This window comes from Schistocerca americana, chromosome X (genome assembly GCF_021461395.2).
Source record: "Schistocerca americana isolate TAMUIC-IGC-003095 chromosome X, iqSchAmer2.1, whole genome shotgun sequence".
Classification (NCBI taxonomy): domain Eukaryota; kingdom Metazoa; phylum Arthropoda; class Insecta; order Orthoptera; family Acrididae; genus Schistocerca; species Schistocerca americana.
Window position 1 is genome coordinate 894,152,378 of NC_060130.1, and position 19,363 is coordinate 894,171,740.

At 44.2% G+C, this 19,363-nt stretch overlaps 1 protein-coding gene and 1 pseudogene across 1 annotated transcript in view; one reads left to right on the forward strand and one right to left on the reverse strand.

Annotated features, from left to right (window-relative positions):
* The window catches only part of LOC124555755 (rhythmically expressed gene 5 protein), a 177,972-nt gene that overhangs the window by 100,575 nt on the left and 58,034 nt on the right, over positions 1-19,363 (reverse strand). The window contains exon 2 of the mRNA XM_047129778.1: positions 3,430-3,496. Coding sequence (XP_046985734.1) covers positions 3,430-3,496 — 67 coding nt within the window. The remainder of the gene's footprint in view (positions 1-3,429; positions 3,497-19,363) is intronic.
* Positions 15,863-16,012, forward strand: LOC124557430 (annotated as a pseudogene).

Genomic DNA, 19,363 nt, shown 5'->3' on the forward strand with positions numbered 1-19,363 from the left:
TTATTTTTGTATCCCGTCTGGATAGGCGGTGCGTGGGTCTGTTCCTGTGTACTGCTTCTGTAATATAGGCCGAGAGTGAAAGAAGCGAGTAGGAGGAGGAGAGGTGGAGCACTTCGGTACTGCATGTAACTTTAACACTTTTAATAGAGTCAAAATCACAAGTAAATATCAAATGCAAAAAAAAATTGGCTAGGATGAGCACGTAGGTGTGAAGCCGTAGTCCATGTCTAATCCTGTGAGGTTACGATGACTGTTCAGTATAATCTCAAAACTAACAAATACTCGTTGCTGTCCAAACTTTAACTGAACGTAACTGATACAAAGTCTCAATAGCAAGCTAGCCCACTCGGTAGTAGAAGCGATATTTCCAGGCCGTCTGCTCTTGATGAAATGGCCGAAATCAAGACGGCACTCGCTGAGCTCCACAGCGTCGGCCAGAGGGCACTGTGGTCGGCGTAGTTAGTCTTCTCTCGTAGTGCTAACTTACGAGAGCTTGCACCTACATTGTGGCATCGTAACTATCGACGCCACACTTATTGCGTGGCTTGGGATCTTCACTTTCAATGTAGGCAACAATTAAAATTATTCGCCATCTATTGGCTGTGTTATGCATTACAATGTCTGCTGATCCCTCAGGAGGAAGTGAGTACCGGTATTCCAGTGTTTTCTAGTGAGATACACAGATGGAAGTTGTCATTTGTGGACGTTGTAATCAACCAAGCACAGGCAATGAGATTTTAATGCAATGCATGTTGCAAGGGCGGTCTGTTTGATACAAAAAGTATGGAATTTTGGTCGTGTTGCTGAAGATTCCAATGACTCTCCTTGTGTCATCCATAGGTTGTGAACCCGCTACAGGTCGTGCTGCTGCAGATGCCAATGTCTCTCCATCTGTCATCCATAGGTTGTGGACACGCTAGAGAGCGAGTTGGACAAAGTTGCTGACGCAGTACAACCCCACTTGAAGACCGATATCTGGTTATCTCCGCGTTGCGGCGTCGTACGGAAATCGCCAGAGCACTGGAAGACGATCTCGTAAGGACCACTGGAGCCACTGTGCCTGATCAGGCTGTAATGAACAGGTTACGAGAAAGTGCCTTGCGTTCCAGGCGTCCTGTTCAAGTACCCCGCTTGACGCCACAAAATCTTGCAGCTCGCTTAAGTTCAGGCATACCTGCCAAATGTTGTCTAGAAAATCGACAGAATTCCTGTTCTGTGATGTTGTGGGAAGGTTTCAGTGCTGACAACCATACGAGTCTTGTCTTTCTCCATGGTCGCCTTACCACTAGGCAGTACATTGAAGCCGGCCGGTGTGGCCGTGCGGTTCTAAGCGAGTCAGTTTGGGACCGCGTGACCGCTACGGTCGCAGGTTCGAATCCTGCCTCGGGCATGGATGTGTGTGATGTCCTTAGGTTAGTTAGGTTTAAGTAGTTCTAAGTTCTAGGGGACTGATGACCTCAGATGTTAAGTCCCATAGTGCTCAGAGCCATTTGAGACAGTACATTGAACAGATCCTGTTGGACCATGTGGTGGCTGCTGCATACGATGGTGGCTCTGAATTCCTTCTAGTACCAGGGTATATTTGGCGGACGTCAGCAGGGATGTCTTACGAAACCTGGGCGTTGAGCAATGGAATGGCAAGCGGTGAGTCCCGACCTAAGTCCCATCGTGCATGTTGGGACATGCCCGACAGACGTATTCGTAGTCGTCTGTTCCACGACAGATTCTTCAAGAACTCTCAAGGGCTCTCATTGAAGAATGGGAACGTATACCACAGGGTGACCTCTGTCGACTTATGTGTCAGGCGGTGATAAACATTCTTTTTGTGTAAGCGATCGAGGATGTAATGATGTTTTGTTGTGTACCTAATTTGTGAAAGATAAATGTATAACTTGGTAACATCCTCACCCAGTCCTCAATTATTACTTAGGGGAGTATGGCAAACGCCATACGTCGTGTTCCTCTAATTATTTTGAGCAGTATATTACCCCTAAAAACGATGAAACAGGCTGCAGATGTTAGCTATTAATGGGCATTACCTTGCATTTATTCACGTTTGGAGAGTGTTAACAATTCATAACATTAAATCAAACTTTTGTCTAAGTCTTACCACACTTCGTTGCTATCGTTTAATGGTAATGCTTTCCTGTAGACAACGACATCGACAGCGAACAGTCTCTTAATGGTGCTGACCCTTGTGATAAATTATTGGTGTGTATTGAGAATATTAAAAGATACTTTTACGTTCCCTCGGCGCACGCCGATGTAACTGATGTAATTCTCGTTTCTGTTGAACATTCGCCGTCCAGGTTCTGTTTCTCAAAAATTGATCGAGCCAACCGCTTATCTTCGAAGATACTTCGTATGATCCTATCTTCAGTGTTAATCGACGATGCTGGAAAAGTGTCCAGTGCCTTTTGAGTGTTTAGGAAGGTTCAGTCTATATGTTCACTTGCATCTGCTACATACCTGTGTTGAAGTGCTCATATTACTCTGTCCATGCCCTATAAAATTATGATAGGCGGAGAGCGCACTCGAAAAATAAATGACGTGAGCGGTGGAAAGACTAGCGATATTTGCGCAGTAGGGACAGGATGTCTCGGAGGTGTCGCGCGGGGTTAACGTAGCGTGGCGCTTCCGCCTAGTCGTCAGTTCGTCCTTGCGGCTGTCATTGAGACCTGTCACGCTGAACTTGGCTTATATCCGGCAACAGTGTTTCACCCAACGCAACAAAATGCCTGGGCGATTTCCGTGCACCTTACTGTCTTACCTACGCGTTTGAATGCAGATGAAGTACTGTACATTTTACGAGTTTTCTTAAATCTACAGCCTGTATTAATTATTAACGAAGTATGCTCCTTGAGATAGCAGAAATTGGAGTACATTTTTGCATTACAATTAATTCGTGATGGGTAAAGAACTCGTCATTAAAACGTCCGTTGTCACCTGTCTTCTAGTTTCCAAGTGTTTTCTTGTACATTTAGCCGATAAACATTTTAGTAATTGTAGCAGAAATTTTTCACGGAGCTTAACGTAGTTATGCTAAAGGAATAGGAAGCGAGATAAATACGGTTTTTGAGGAACCAATCAATTTTCCGTGGGTGCTTCTGGCGGAGATTTGGCAGTCTCCTGCTTTCCTGCCACTCTAACCATCTACACGTTTCATGTTCTATATAGGACGTCCAGATTGCTGTAAAGTGCAAGGCTTAATGCTGAACCAGAACTGTATTACCCTATACTTAAGATCTATGTTCTAGCGCAACCCAGATACTAATTATATTTCCCTAAAAAACTAAAATAGGGCTGATAACCTTTTCTGCTACATTTTCTTACATCGCCAAAAAGTGCTATTGCAATGATTCCGCTCGTTTTAGAAATCGACAACTGTATAACTCACGATGGTCTCTCTTTCGACAAAACGTTACTCACCTGGCATTTTTGTTGTTTCGCAGTACTCTTTCACTTTCATCGTCAGCATATTGTACAACAGGTTCATCTGGAAAAAAAAGTGAAAATGCTTAATGAAAGGTTTATTACTTCATGAGCGAAACATTAATCATTGAGTAACGGGAATCATACAAACAAAGTAAGTTCTTTAGGAATGAACAAATTCTAGTAGAAGATAAGGAAATCTCAAGAAAATTAATAATACAAATAAAGCAAGTGGCTCACTGGAAACGTTTTATGGTATGAGATTGCGAATTCAGTAAAGATGTTTAACGAATAATTCTAAGAATATCTTCACGTGTCAGGCGGAAGAATGGGTAAAAGGTGTTACCAAACTAAGCTGTATGTTGTCTAAACTAACTTACGGAGAAGGTGAAGCAGTAAAGATAGAGAAAGAAAGTAGAAGAGGAATCGAGTTAATTTAAAGATAGGAAATATTTAGTAAGACTGAAAAGATTCTCTGCATTAAAAATTCACAAAAAACATCAAAACAGCGTCCCAGAAGTAAACAACTTCTGCCATCCAAATGGCAGGAAAACAAATATATGGACTAAGTAATATAAACGATAAAAATGGGTAATGGATAATGCACTGGAGTGTAAATATAGACACTAAAGGTATCGATTGCATCTTCCTGTACATGGGTACCAATTTGTCCACCTCCATAAATGGTCTTTCAGATGCACTCTTAGATGCTTCGCAACTATTTCGCAGCAGCCAATCGTTAGTTCACTGTATTCTCTCAGGTGCAGCCGTACGCCGACACATTCACGTAGTGGCTGGAGCAAGCAACTTAAGCGAACGTGAAGTGTGAATCAGTGTTTGCGAGGAAAAAGTGTACGGTCTGACACACTCCTTATGGAACTGTAGCAGTACATGGGCAACATATTATGATTACAGTTCGTGGCAAGTGGTTCTTAATTGTTAAGAGTGGGTGAGCGGCGATCTTGGGCCATTCAAATTGTGCTGAATGAAAAATGGACCGCATTGTTTGGCCCTATCTATGCTTCGCGAAGGGCAAATCCGTTGAATACCAGAAGTAGGGAAGGAACTGAAATTGCTACGATTATGTCCAAAACAACATAGTAGAGATGAAGATGAACAGTATGTAATATGCTGTGTGTTGTACTTTTTTAACATTGGTAATAAATATTTTCGTATATGGATCGTTATATACCACTTGCATGACCTCCACATCACAAAAATTACCATTTTTTGCGTGTCCTAATTTTTAACCAAATTTTCTTCAGCAATTCTTGCTTGTTGTCAGTGCACTACAACATATACACACTGCTCGTTGTGCTCCTCTCGTAATGATTCAGTGTCCAAAAATGACCCATTGACCTTATTGACAAATTTTCTATACTTTACGCGTATACTAATCAGTAGCTGAGACAGCACCGTACAACAATTCAACAATTTAGCAACCGACAGTGCACTACTAATTGCCTTTCTCCAGCCAGAGAAAAAGATTACTACAGCCGCATTTTTAGTCCACCCAAACGTAAATGATCACGTCCCATTAGGCCAAATCTTCCAGTGTCTAAAAGTGAGAGCAAAGTCTGTAATTAAATTACATTTTATGTCGTATGGCATTGTAGGCTGGGAAATCCAACGCAGTAGATTCTGCCGCCTAGTCGGAAAGGGTGTTCTTCCTCTGTGCGCATTAGCCCATTTACTTGCTGATATGGGAGATTGGCGTCATATGCGTATTTGCGGAATGTAGGGGAGTGTAATGTATGTGTGTACACTGTATGGGATTGGCGTCGTATGCGTAGTTGTGGAGTGTAAAGGATGCGTGTACACTTAGCGTTTTGTTCGTGTTGTATGAGGAGTGATTAAAAAGTTTCCGTTTGAGGGCGTTGCTGCAGCGTATTTGCACTGTAGCGCGACTCCTATGCGGGTATATAAGCACCGGCATGTAGGAAAGGGATTAGTGTATCATTCGCGTCTTTCCGACGTACGTGCGGTAGATGTGGAAACGTGAACTACCGCGACGTTATTACCAAATGCGTCAAAACAGGACCAACTCGATGTTAGAGATAAGAGCCGTCAGAGAATGAAGAATGTGTATGGGGCAGCATGTCTGTCGAAAATCACCGCTGTGGAATGGTGCGCCAAGTTCCATGCCGGTCGCAAATCGACACAAGATGCTGGTCATCTGGGAGGCCAGTCTCATCCATTACGTACAAGTTGGAGACAGTCAAGCGCCCGGTCCATAGTCCTGATGTCTCCCCAAGCGATTATCACGCCTTCGGTCCCATGAAAAGGACTCCGAAGAGTCGACAATTTCTGTCGGACGAGGACACGCAGTAGGCAGTTACGGACTTCTTCAGCCTGCAGAACAGCTGTTTTACCAAACGGGAATCTTCAACCTGGTGCATTGGTGAGATGACTGGCTCACTGTTCACACCGAGTTTGCCCCATATGCAGGAGAAATTCTTATGCAAGTTTGTCAAAGTATTTTTGGTACGTCTATTACAACGACAACCATTGTAACATATCCCATATGAAAGATGTACGAGGGTCACTCCAAAAGGAATGCACACTATTTTTGTAAAAATACAGTTTTCATTTTGCACGTGTGAATGTTTTATGGCGTGTAGATACATCCTTCCCGCTCTTTTTCAAACTTAGTTCAACCTGTTCCCGTGAGTGGCGCCGTCACAGCATGTCTTCAAGATGGCTGCTACACTTGACGTTCGTCAGAAGCAACGTGCTATCATAGAATTCCTGTGCTGTGAAAACGAGACAGTGGGAAACATCCACAAGAGGTTGAAAAAGGTGTATGGAGATGCTGCTGTCGATCGCAGTACAGTTAGTCGGTGGGCAAGCAGGTTACGTGATGAAAGTGGGCACGGCAATATTGAGAATTGTCCTCGCAGCGGCAGGCCTTGTACTGCACACACTCCAGACAATGTGCAGAGATTAACGAATTGGTGACTGCTGACAGACGCATCAAAGTGAACGAATTGTCACGCTACGTTGGGATAGAGGAAGGAAGTGTTTGCAGAATACTGAAAGTGTTGGCGTTAAAAAAGGTTTGTGCCAGGTGGGTTCCCAGGGTGTTGACAGTGGCTCACAAAGAAACAAGAAAAACGGTATGCAGCGAACTTTTGGAACAGTACGAGAATGGTGGAGATGAATTTCTTGGAAGAACTGTGACAGGTGATGAAACATGGCTCCATCATTTTTCACCAGAGACGAAGAGGCAATCAATGGAGTGGCGTCATGCAAATTCACCCAAGAAAAAAAATTCAAAACCACACCTTCTGCTGGAAAAGTTAAGGCTACGGTGTTTTTCAGTTCTGAAGGACTCTTGCTTGTTGACATCATGCCAAGTGGAACCACCATAAATTCTGATGCATATGTGACGACACTGAAGAAACTTCAAGCTCGACTGAGTCGTGTCCGACCACATCGGCAAAAGCAGGATGTTTTGCTGTTGCACGACAATGAACGGCCACATGTCAGTCAAAAAGCCGTGGACGCGATCACAAAACTCGGATGGACAACACTGAAACACCCGCCGTACAGTCCTGACCTGGCTCCATGTGACTATCATCTCTCTGGGAAACTGAAAGACTCCTCGTGGAACAGGGTTTGAAGATGACTCCATTGTGCACGCTGCCAAACAGTGGTTCCAACAGGTTGGTCCAGAATTTTACTGTGCGGTTATACAGGCGCTGGTTCCAAGATGGCGTAAGGCAGTTGAGAGGGATGGAAATTACGTGGAGAAATGAAAATATTGTTCCTAAGGGATATGTCTACACACTGTAAAACTTTCAAACATGTAGAATAAAAGATGGATTTTTAAAAAATAGTGTGCATTTCTTTTGGAGTGACCCTCGTAATTCTAAATATTTTCATGGATTACTACACCTTTTTCCCATTTTAATGTGGTAAACATTAAACAGATTCTGGACTCGCAGTTTCCGAATTCAAGTTTTTGTTATAAGAGTAAACCTTGTGACATGTAATTACACTACTGGCCATTAAAATTTCTACACTACGAAGATGACGTGCTACAGACGCGAAATTTAACTGACAGGAAGAAGATGCTGTGATATGCAAATGATTAGCTTTTCAGAGCATTCACACAAGGTTGGCGCCGGTGGCGATACCTACAACGTGCTGACATGAGGAAAGTTTCCAACCGATTTCTCATACACAAACAGCAGTTGACCGGCGTTGCCTGGTGAAACGTTGTTGTAATGCGTCGTGTAAGGAGGGGAAATGCGCTCAACCGCGTTTCCGACTTTGATAAAGGTCTGATTGTAGCCTATCGCGATTGCGGTTTATCGTATCGTGACATTGCTACTCGCGTTGGTCGAGATCCAATGACTGTTAGCAGACTATGGAATCGGTGGTTAGGTTAGGTTAGTGTTTTTTAACGTCCCGTCGACAACGAGGTCGTTAGAGACGGAGCGCAAGCTCGGATTAGGGAAGGATGGGGAAGGAAATCGGACGTGCCCTTTCAAAGGAACCATCCCGGCATTTGCCTGAAACGATTTAGGTAAATCACGGAAAACCTAAATCAGGATGGCTGGAGACGGGATTGAACCGTCGTCCTCCCGAATGCGAGTCCAGTGTGCTAACCACTGCGCCACCACGCTCGGTGGAATCGGTGGGTTTAGGAGAGTAATACGGAACGCCGTGCTGGATCCCAACGGCCTCGTATCAACCATCTGCACGAACAGTTCGACGACGTTTGCAGCAGCGTGGACTATCAGCTCGGAGACCATTGCTGCGGTTACCCTTGACGTTGCATCACAGACAAGAGCGCCTGCGATGGTGTACTCAACGACGAACCTGGGTGCACGAATGGCAAAACGTCATTTTTTCGGATGAATCCAGGTTCTGTTTACAGCATCATGACGGTGGCATCCGTGTTTGGCGACATCGCGGTGAACGCTCATTGGAAGCGTGTATTCGTCATCGCCATACTGGCGTATCACCCGGCGTGATGGTATGGGGTGCCATTGGTTACACGTCTCGGTCACCTCTTGTTCCCATTGACGGCACTTTGAACAGTGGACGTTACATTTCAGATGTGTTACGACCCGTGGCTCTACCCTTCATTCGATCCCTGCGAAACCCTACATTTCAGCAGGATAATTCACGACCGCATGTTGCAGGTCCTGTACGGGCCTTTTTGGATATAGAAAATGTTCGACTGCTGCCCTGGCCATCACATTCTCCAGATCTCTCACCAACTGAAAACGTCTTGTCAATAGTGGCCGAGCAACTGGCTCGTCACAATACGCCAGTTACTACTCTTTATGAACTGTGATATCGTGTTGAAGCTGCATGGGCCGCTGTACCTGTACACGTCTTCCAAGCTCTGTTTGAGTCAATGCCCAGGGGTATCAAGGCTGTAATTACGGCCAGAGGTGGTTGTTATGGGTACTGATTTCTCAGGATCTATGCACCCAAATTGCGTGAAAATGTAATCACATATCAGTTCTAGTATAATATATTTGTCGAATGAATAACCGTTTATCATCTGCATTTCTTCTTGGTGTAGCAATTTTAATGGCCAGTAGTGTATGTTCTTCCTCTTGCTCGTTCACTAAAAGAGGCTGTGAGTGGACAGAGCTGTGTGGGTGACGGTGCTGGAGATGGAGAGTTACTGCAGTGTGAGCGGCCTGTGGGAGGGGGAGGGGCGACATCGTGTCGTGTCGCGCCGACGTTACGAACGTCCACTCCGCCGGCTCAGCTTGGCGACCGTGAGAGGACTCGTTCAGTCTAGGCCCTCCAACAGAAAACCTTTCATGAGCACAAGAACTCGCCAAAGAAGTTTCTGGAGACGGCTGTTACGTGGAATGTGTCATACGACACGTTGCAGGTTGTGCCAACCGCGAGTTATACTCGGCGCTACATCCGGGACGCACCTGGCGCGGGAAAACCGGCACCCATCAACGTCCTCTGGTCTGTCGCTGTTTTATTCATGCGCGTTGTTAAACAAGAAAAAGCCTCCTCCTTAGGGCACTGAGTAAGCACCACTCTCGCTGAAGCTCGTGTGACGAAGTGCTAACCTGACTCAGATCTTGTCTCAGCACTCTGACCAGGAGAAAAATAGTTACTACTTTCTCCCAAGGTAAAGTTAAAGTTTTTAGCGTTTAAAACAGCTCGCGCTGAGGTGGCTGCAGACAGAGCACGTACTCTGAAGAAACAAGGATGTGTGCAGATTCGGCCGCCACTTCCATCGAATCACAGAAAACCAAAATCAGGCTGAGCGAACGGTGATTTGTCCACGCTCGTCCGACTTACACGTCTGGAGCCTTAACCACTGAGCCATGTCCCACGGTTTTTCCCATCTTGGTTCATTACAATCATTTGCGGCATTGTATTGTATTGTATTGTGTTGTATGTTAACCGGGGACCTAGAAACGACGGAGAGGCTCCGTCCCCGCCGCAGCCGCAGTGGTCCACAACCCCACAACGACTACGGCAGTCCACTTCACCCCTGCGTCGCCTCACACCGAACCCAGGGTTACTGTGCGGTTCGGCCCCCCGTGGACCCCCCCCCCCCCCCCCAGGGAACGTCCCACACCAGACGAGTGTAACCCCTATGTTTGCATGGTAGAGTAATGGTAGTGTACGCGTACGTGGAGAGCTTGTTTGCGCAGCAATCGCCGAGATAGTGTACCTGAGGCGGAATAAGGGGAACCAGCCCGAATTCTCCGAGGCAGATGGAAAACCGCCTAAAAACCATCCACAGACTGGCCGGTTCACCGGACCTCGACACAAATCCGCCGGGCGAAATGAACGTCGTACATGTTTTTCACAACCTGTCACTGCTTAAGTGTTGTTATTTCCATTTGTTTATTCGCGACGTGTTTAGAGGAAACAGTGCTCTTCATGAGGAGTCAAAGGTAAACGATTCCTATAGAACTAAGTATAGCAACTTTTGCTCTTCGAAGAAGTTCTAGTTCTTGTACGAATATGTGGCACTTTTTTTATACGCTCCGTACAGGGTACAACAGAAGGTGCTGCCAAACGTAGGCTACACTCCGCATATGGAACGACAATGCTGGTTTTACATATTAAACTCATTTCCTACATCGCTTCGTAATATAGGAACCGTGAGAAACACACAGAAACAAAATGTACGTGTATACTACATGAAACTGGTGGCATGAATCTAACGAAAGGTTCTCTTGGTTACATCTGGTCGAGATTTAATTCATGGGCTCTGTGGCAGATGTGTAGAAAGAGATGGACCAATTCCCTGGACCGAGTGAGGTGGCGCAGTGGTTAGCACACTGGACTCGCATTCGGGAGGGCAACGGTTCAAACCCGGGTCCGGCCATCCTGATTTAGGTTTCCTGTGATTTCCCTAAATCACTTCACTCAAATGACGGGATTGTTCCTTCGAAAGGGCATGGCCGACTTCCTTCCCCATCTTTCTCTAATCCGGTGGGACCGAGGACCTCGCTGTTTGGTCCACTACCCCAAATCAACCAACCAGCCAGACTATTCACTGGCATTTGGAACCTTGCGCGTTTCGGATTCCGGTTAGACGTACCGAAAGTCTTCGTATCCATATCGTAGAAGGCTGCGAAAACATACGGAATACTCCGAAGGTAATCTTACATCAACGTATCAGGGATTCGATGCAACGGTGTGTCCAGACATATATCAGTGTCAACACAGGGCATTTTGAACAGTATATGCAATGAATTGTTCCATGTGGTACCCCGTCAGTCCATAACGTTTCGAAACTTGATTAATGAAACACAGAGAAAAGTTAAGAGAACGATTTCATTGCTTCAGGTGTTCCACATAGTTTCCCCTCACTTGTGTACAACGCACAGAAAATGCACACAATCATCTGAAACTGTCAGTCCTCCTTTGTGATGTCACATTGGCTTCATTGTCGGTTATACTGTCAAAGCGTTGACCCTTCGTCTGAATTTCTGTACTTTGCCGCAGGTTAGTATTGATAACACCGAGTCTCGTCACCCATGATGATTTTTTTCCAGAAAAAAATTAACCGCGTTTTGAGTTTCAATACATTTGCTGCATGCGTCCACGCATTGGTGCTTTTGTTTCAGAGCCACCCGAAACATTCTGGCGCATGTCTTGAACATTCGATTTAGATATGTTATTTCACTGCGATTTGTGACAACATTTTTGACACACTACGGCAACACGTCCACTACTGCCTGCTCACAACTGAATGGTCGAATGCACATCTGTTTACAGTTTTTAGTTCAAATTACCGCCGTAGTTAATGTCACTAATATGCCAGGAATAAAATCAGTCCGTTAACGTTTTTGACGGACGATGTTCTTGTACTTTCCCGTGACTGTTGTAGTATTATGAGTTGTAGAAAATGAGTTCTGTTAGATAAAGAAAGCATTTTCGGATACACATGCACACGTTTTCTTCTAGTATATGCGAACAACATGTCCTCAAAGTTTGATCGTACCATTTTGTTATAACCCGTATTTTCTCAACGGTAAATCTGTTATAAATAAACACAAATGAAAAGGACAGTAATGTCACTTAAGTTTTCAGTTGCTAAGAGGGATGTTCAGTATGCTGCCACAGAAATCGTAACTGAAACCTTTTGTTCCGGGCATACCAACCTATTGAAAATTATTATTATTATAATTTTTTTTTTGAAGAGTAAACCGCCATTTGACTGTGTATTTCTCCGTTATCTTCTGTACTATCTACATTTCGGCGTTTATGCCATTATCAAGTACAATGCACTGGTCCAACAACTTTTAGCATTGTACCTGATAATGGCATAAAAGCCGAAATATAGATACCACAGAAGATAAATGTAATGATACAAAGTCAAATGGCGGTTCACTCTTTCAAGAAATATAACATGACTGTGGCTCAATTCCGTCGAAAACTTTTTATAGGAATTTTTAATTAAACAAATAGTAGCATGTGCCGCATAAGAACAAATGTGTTTCCCAAATGGTTCAAATGGCTCTGAACACTAGGGCACTTAACAGCTATGGTCATCAGTCCCCTAGAACTTAGAACTACTTAAACCTAACTAACTTAAGAACATCACACAACACGCAGTCATCACGAGGCAGAGAAAATCCCTGACCCCGCCGGGAATCGAACCCGGGAACCCGGGTATGTTTCCCATTACTGTTAAATTAAAGTAGGTTTCGCTTGTAACATGAGTAGTGTCCGAAACAAATGAGCTACTTTTTTAAGTTTCAGCTATTTAGTAACATGTAAATGGCCAGTACATTGTGTAGATTAATAACTTGTATATATGGCAAAGTCCCTAAACTAAATTGTTATGCACCACTTAGAACTAACTACAAAACACTTAGTCACTATTTGTATTATCAAATATGCTAATATCTAAGTTTAAATGGTTCAAATGGCTCTGAGCACTATGGGACTCAACTGCTGAGGTCATTAGTCCCCTAGAACTTAGAACTAGTTAAACCTAACTAACCTAAGGACATCACAAACATCCATGCCCGAGGCAGGATTCGAACCTGCGACCGTAGCGGTCTTGCGGTTCCAGACTGCAGCGCCTTTAACCGCACGGCCACTTCGGCCGGCTCTAAGTTTAAATCAAGGATCTTTCTACACTCCTGGAAATTGAAATAAGAACACCGTGAATTCATTGTCCCAGGAAGGGGAAACTTTATTGACACATTCCTGGGGTCAGATACATCACATGATCACACTGACAGAACCACAGGCACATAGACACAGGCAACAGAGCATGCACAATGTCGGCACTAGTACAGTGTATATCCACCTTTCGCAGGAATGCAGGCTGCTATTCTCCCATGGGGACGATCGTAGAGATGCTGGATGTAGTCCTGTGGAACGGCTTGCCATGCCATTTCCACCTGGCGCCTCAGTTGGACCAGCGTTCGTGCTGGACGTGCAGACCGCGTGAGACGACGCTTCATCCAGTCCCAAACATGCTCAATGGGGGACAGATCCGGAGATCTTGCTGGCCAGGGTAGTTGACTTACACCTTCTAGAGCACGTTGGGTGGCACGGGATACATGCGGACGTGCATTGTCCTGTTGGAACAGCAAGTTCCCTTGCCGGTCTAGGAATGGTAGAACGATGGGTTCGATGACGGTTTGGCTGTACCGTGCACTATTCAGTGTCCCCTCGACGATCACCAGTGGTGTACGGCCAGTGTAGGAGATCGCTCCCCACAGCATGATGCCGGGTGTTGGCCCTGTGTGCCTCGGTCGTATGCAGTCCTGATTGTGGCGCTCACCTGCACGGCGCCAAACACGCATACGACCATCATTGGCACCAAGGCAGAAGCGACTCTCATCGCTGAAGACGACACGTCTCCATTCGTCCCTCCATTCACGCCTGTCGCGACACCACTGGAGGCGGGCTGCACGATGTTGGGGCGTGAGCGGAAGACTGCCTAACGGTGTGCGGGACCGTAGCCCAGCTTCATGGAGACGGTTGCGAATGGTCCTCGCCGATACCCCAGGAGCAACAGTGTCCCTAATTTGCTGGGAAGTGGCGGTGCGGTCCCCTACGGCACTGCGTAGGATCCTACGGTCTTGGCGTGCATCCGTGCGTCGCTGCGGTCCGGTCCCAGGTCGACGGTCACGTGCACCTTCCGCCGACCACTGGCGACAACATCGATGTACTGTGGAGACCTCACGCCCCACGTGTTGAGCAATTCGGCGGTACGTCCACCCGGCCTCCCGCATGCCCACTATACTCCCTCGCTCAAAGTCCGTCAACTGCACATACGGTTCACGTCCACGCTGTCGTGGCATGCTACCAGTGTTAAAGACTGCGATGGAGCTCCGTATGCCACGGCAAACTGGCTGACACTGACGGCGGCGGTGCACAAATGCTGCGCAGCTAGCGCCATTCGACGGCCAACACCGCGGTTCCTGGTGTGTCCGCTGTGCCGTGCGTGTGATCATTGCTTGTACAGCCCTCTCGCAGTGTCCGGAGCAAGTATGGTGGGTCTGACACACCGGTGTCAATGTGTTCTTTTTTCCATTTCCAGGAGTGTATGTTGCGAAGGTCATCGTTAGACACTCGGCCTGTATGCCGCTCTAAATGATGATGCCCATATAAAAAATTATTTGTGTTAAAGCTTAGTGAAACTGATGAGAAAGTACCGGCCTTAAATAAGTCAAAATTTGACAATATTTTCCGTAATAGATGTCACATTTTGATAAATGGTGGCACAAATTTTTCGTATTGTTGCATGAGTGATTCGAAGTACTTAGATTGTAGCTGGATTGGTGAGTTTACTGGGAGCTCACTGTGAAGAATTTCATCCTGCACACACTTTAGCTTCAGTTTACTTATGGACGTAGCACTGCTGCATCACACATTTTGAGTCCTATAACGTTTGGTGACTCACCAGCAGAGCAGATTTTTGAGACGATCCTAGAGATAACTACAAGGATAAGCAACAAGCTTCTTACCACGTGCGACTGGAAGGCGAGCAAAGAAGGAAGTAATTAAAATAAATAGAAATATCTTTTTTTAGGACTTGATTAAAGCCACAAATATGTGGATTCACGAACTGAAAAAGAAACTGATAATATAATAAACCTTTCCTTGACTTACACTCCCGATAGAGGGCGGGAATACGCGCCGATGTTCTGCACCAGTATTGGTAGCTTTTATCACATAAAATGTGACGTGTTGCTGTCGTTAGTAGGTGTCCTAACAGCGACATCCACTGAAGGATATATGTTTAAGTGCAGTTGCGGTAGTTGGTCTTCATTATAAAAGGCAAACTGTGCTGATTCACTAAAGGTACTAAAAAGCAAGTATATACAGCTTCCGAACAAAAAACAGTAGACTAAGAATGAGTAAAGCCTTATTACACCTCCATCCAAAAAAGTGGTACGAAGTTCACAGTCATTTTCGAATATGAAGACGACTGATACGATTCGTTATCACATACAGAGACATAATTCGCATCTCAACTGTGTGCAGAGAGAGAGAGAGAGAGAGAGAGAGAGAGAGAGAGAGAGTGAGTGTGTGTGTGTGGGGGGGGGGGTATAGACTACGAAGGAGAGTTTTCACGTGGTGCAATGTTACAACAGGCATTAAACGACAGTACGATAATTTATGTGGCAACCACCGGATTGCTTGCAAATGATGTTGGCGAGTGTGAGAGGAGGTGGATGACAGGTTTTATAGACAACCGAACAGGAAAGACGCTACAGCTGTGAGGAGTAGTTGGTGTGCACTGTCGGGTGTAATGTGGCTGACAACGGGCGCATCGTTCACTTGCCACGAGTTCGATTGATTGAACCAGCAGACCATAACGGAGAGGGTTGGTGCTAAATACCTTGACTCACCGACAGGCCATCAATTGGGGGCGACTGGAGTTGTCGGAGCAGTGACGGTAATGGTTATGTGACGATGAGTCAATTCTCTGGTGACAGTACAAGAAGCAATAGTAATACTTAACTGGCGCAGGGGATATCGTGATCATGAAAGCGTTCCTCTGGAGGCTCTTCCATCGCACTTAGGTCGAGCTGATCTCCGCGATTACTCCAAATAACGTTGGTTGTATTGTGTTTGTCATTTTAGGTTTTTTTGTTATTTTAAGTACAACTATCTAGATGCTATAATTCTCACATTGTTATATGATGTCATATGCAAATCTGTTCTTCAGCTATTGTTGTACTTATTGTATGATGTACACTGCCCCTTAATTTTTTGTCTTTTACTATAAGTGCATATGTATGTTTGTTATAATGTTGTTGTATAATGCTACTTGTAATTTTGCTCCAATGTCATTGTCAACACTGTCGTCGGCTCTCTAGTGTTTGTCTAATTACGCTTTTATTTTACTTTAAGAGTGTGTTTATAAGCTAATTTCGTCATTTTGTGCTATTCCACTTCTTTGCGATTATATTTCTTTGGCACTTTATAACCGTTGATGGCTGTATGGCCCTTGTCACCCAAAACGAAAATAATGAAATAAAAAAAAGCAATAGTAGTAGTAACAGTTCTTCAGGTCGTTACTAGCGATAGCTCTGTGAAAAGTACGTCAGAAGATAAAGCCCTGGACATTTTCTTTCATTGATTGGAGAAGTCCAGGAAAATATAAATCAAAGTGGCTGTGACATTAGTTATGGCTTATTTTAAAGATGATCCTATTTTCTAAGAAAGCACACTAACATCAGTCAGAAATAGCAGTACTATTTTGATAATAAGTACTCTTAGCAATACTAGCAAGTAGTTTAGTTACAGTAATATGCGATGTAAGCAGAGTTTGCTACGTTGAAATATATGTAATAATACACAGCGTTAGCTTAACCATGGAACGCTGAAATATGGGAGTGATTCAACAATTTCGACAATAAGGATACTCATGAAATGATACGCATGTTCTGCGTTGTGCTGCTGCAGCCGCTGTATTCCGAAGCACTCCGCATGTGACATATGAGGACGTTCAGTGAACTAACGCATAGTGGAAATTAAAACATTCTTTGGCAGCAGCTGAGGTAGTATGTCTTATGTACGCAAGAGCTCTCACGGCCAAACTTTATTTCACACGCCCTTGGGCTAATACGCTATAATATAACATTGGCATTCCCAGCTTTTTAACATACAGGGTAACAATTATTGAACTATACGAAAAAAAAATCGTCAAAACTTCTGAAAGATTTACGTTAGGACGTTCCAGCTGCACGGGGTGGTCGTGGGGCATGATGGGAATTAGTATGCACAGTATGGTTTGCTTGAGCGGCGAAGCCCATTTTCATCTGGATGGGTTCGTCAATAAGAAAAACTGGCGCATTTGGGGAACAGAGAATCCGCATTTCGCGACCAAGAAGTCTCTTCACCCTCAATGGATGATTGTGTGGTGTGCAATATCTAGTCACGGAATAATCTGTGCGATGTTCCTTGATGGCACGGTGACTACCGAACGGTACGTGTAGGTTTTGGAAGATGATTTCATCCCCATTATCCAAAGTGATCATGATTTCGACACGATGTGGTTCATACAAGACTTAGACCCCATCGAAACAGGGGAGTACTGGAGGAGCACTCTTGGGACCGCATTCTGGCTCTGGGTACCCAGAGGCCAGTGGCATGGGCCTAGATTGGCCGCTATATTGTCCGGATCTGCAACTCCTTTCTACGGGGCTATATTAAAGACAAGGTGTACATAAATAACCCCAAAACCATTGCTGAACTGAAAACAGTCATTCAGGAGAGCATCAACAACATCGATGTTTCGACACTTCAGTCATGTAGAATTTCGCTATTCCTCTGCACCACATCATCGCCAATGATGTCATGTCATAACCTAAATCCAAATATCTGCAGTGACGTTTACATGTTGAATAAAGTGTGACCGTGCCGTAGTTTGTAACTAATTTAGGTTTTGTTCATATAGCCGGCCGGGGTGGGCGAGCGGTTCTAGGCGCTACAGTCTGGAACCGCGCGACCGCTACGGTCGCAGGTTCGAATCCTGCCTCAGGCATGGATGTGTGTGACGTTAGTTGGGTTTAAGTAGTTTTAAGTTCTAGGGGACTGATGACCTCAGAAGTTAAGTCCCATAGTGCTCAGAGCCATTTGAACAAGCCATAGAGCCTTATACAGACATTACATTACAGCAATATGAGGAAAACTGGTACCTGAGCGAACTACAACTACTGGATTGCAAATGAAAAGCCTTTTGTGACGTAAGGTGTATTCAGTGCTGATTTTACAATTCAAAATTTTAGGGAAAGCTTGCAACAGTTAGATTGGGATGAGGTGTACAGGGAACATGATGCTAATTTAAAATTTAACCTATTTCATGATACCTTTGTGAGTATATTTGAAAACAGTTTCCCCAAGAAAACAGTGAAATATAATTGTAAAAAGCCATGGCTTACTAAAGGGATAAAAATATCTTCTAAACAGAAAAGGGAAATGCATCTTGTAGCTAGGAAGAGTAATGATCACAAAACAGTGAAACAATACAAAAACTACTGCACTTCATTAAGAAAAGTTATTAAAAAGTCCAGAAGTATGTGCATTATGTCTGAGATTAGCACATCTGATAATAAAATTAAAACAATTTGGAATATTGTTAAAAGGAAAACAGGGCAACCGAGAGCATAGGAAGACTGTATTTCTATCAAACACAATGAAAAGTTTGTTAACAAGAATTCGAAAGTAGAAAACATTTTCAATAATCATTTTTAAGTGTTGTAGAGAAAATAGGATCTAGCTATTCATTAGAATATGCAAGGGAGATTATGGAAGAGGCAACCGCTATGCAATTTGATAAAACTGAAATTCAACCCACCTCTCTTACTGAAATTAGGAAAATAATAAATTCACTCAAAAGTAAAATCTCACATGGAAATGACGCCATTCCCAACAGAGTACTAAAAGCTTGTTCCCAACAAATAAGTAGGATTCTCAGCCACATATGTAGTAACTCACTGAAACAGGGCATTTTTCCAGATAGACTGAAATACGCTATTGTTAAACCATTGCAGAAAAAAGGGGATAGATCTGATGCTAACAACTTCCACCCAATCTCACTTCTGACAGCTTTATCCAAAATTCTTGAAAAAGTAATGTATTCGAGAGTAGCATCACATGTTTGTAAAAACGAAGTACTAACAAAATGTCAATTTGGTTTTCAGAACGGCTTTTCAACAGAAAATGCTATATCTGCTTTCACTGATCAAATATTAAATGCATTGAATAATCGAACATCACCCATTGGGATATTTTGTGATCTCTCAAAGGCTTTTGAATGTGTTAATCATGAAATTCTTCTAGATGAGCTTAAGTATTGTGGTATGAGTGGAACAGTGCAAAAATTGAATTTAACAATACAGATAGTCTGCTAAAACCGGTGGAGTCCTCTAACTGGGGAGGTATCAAGAATGGCGTCCCACGGGGTTCAGTCTTGGGTCCCTTATTGTTCTTAATATATATTAACGAC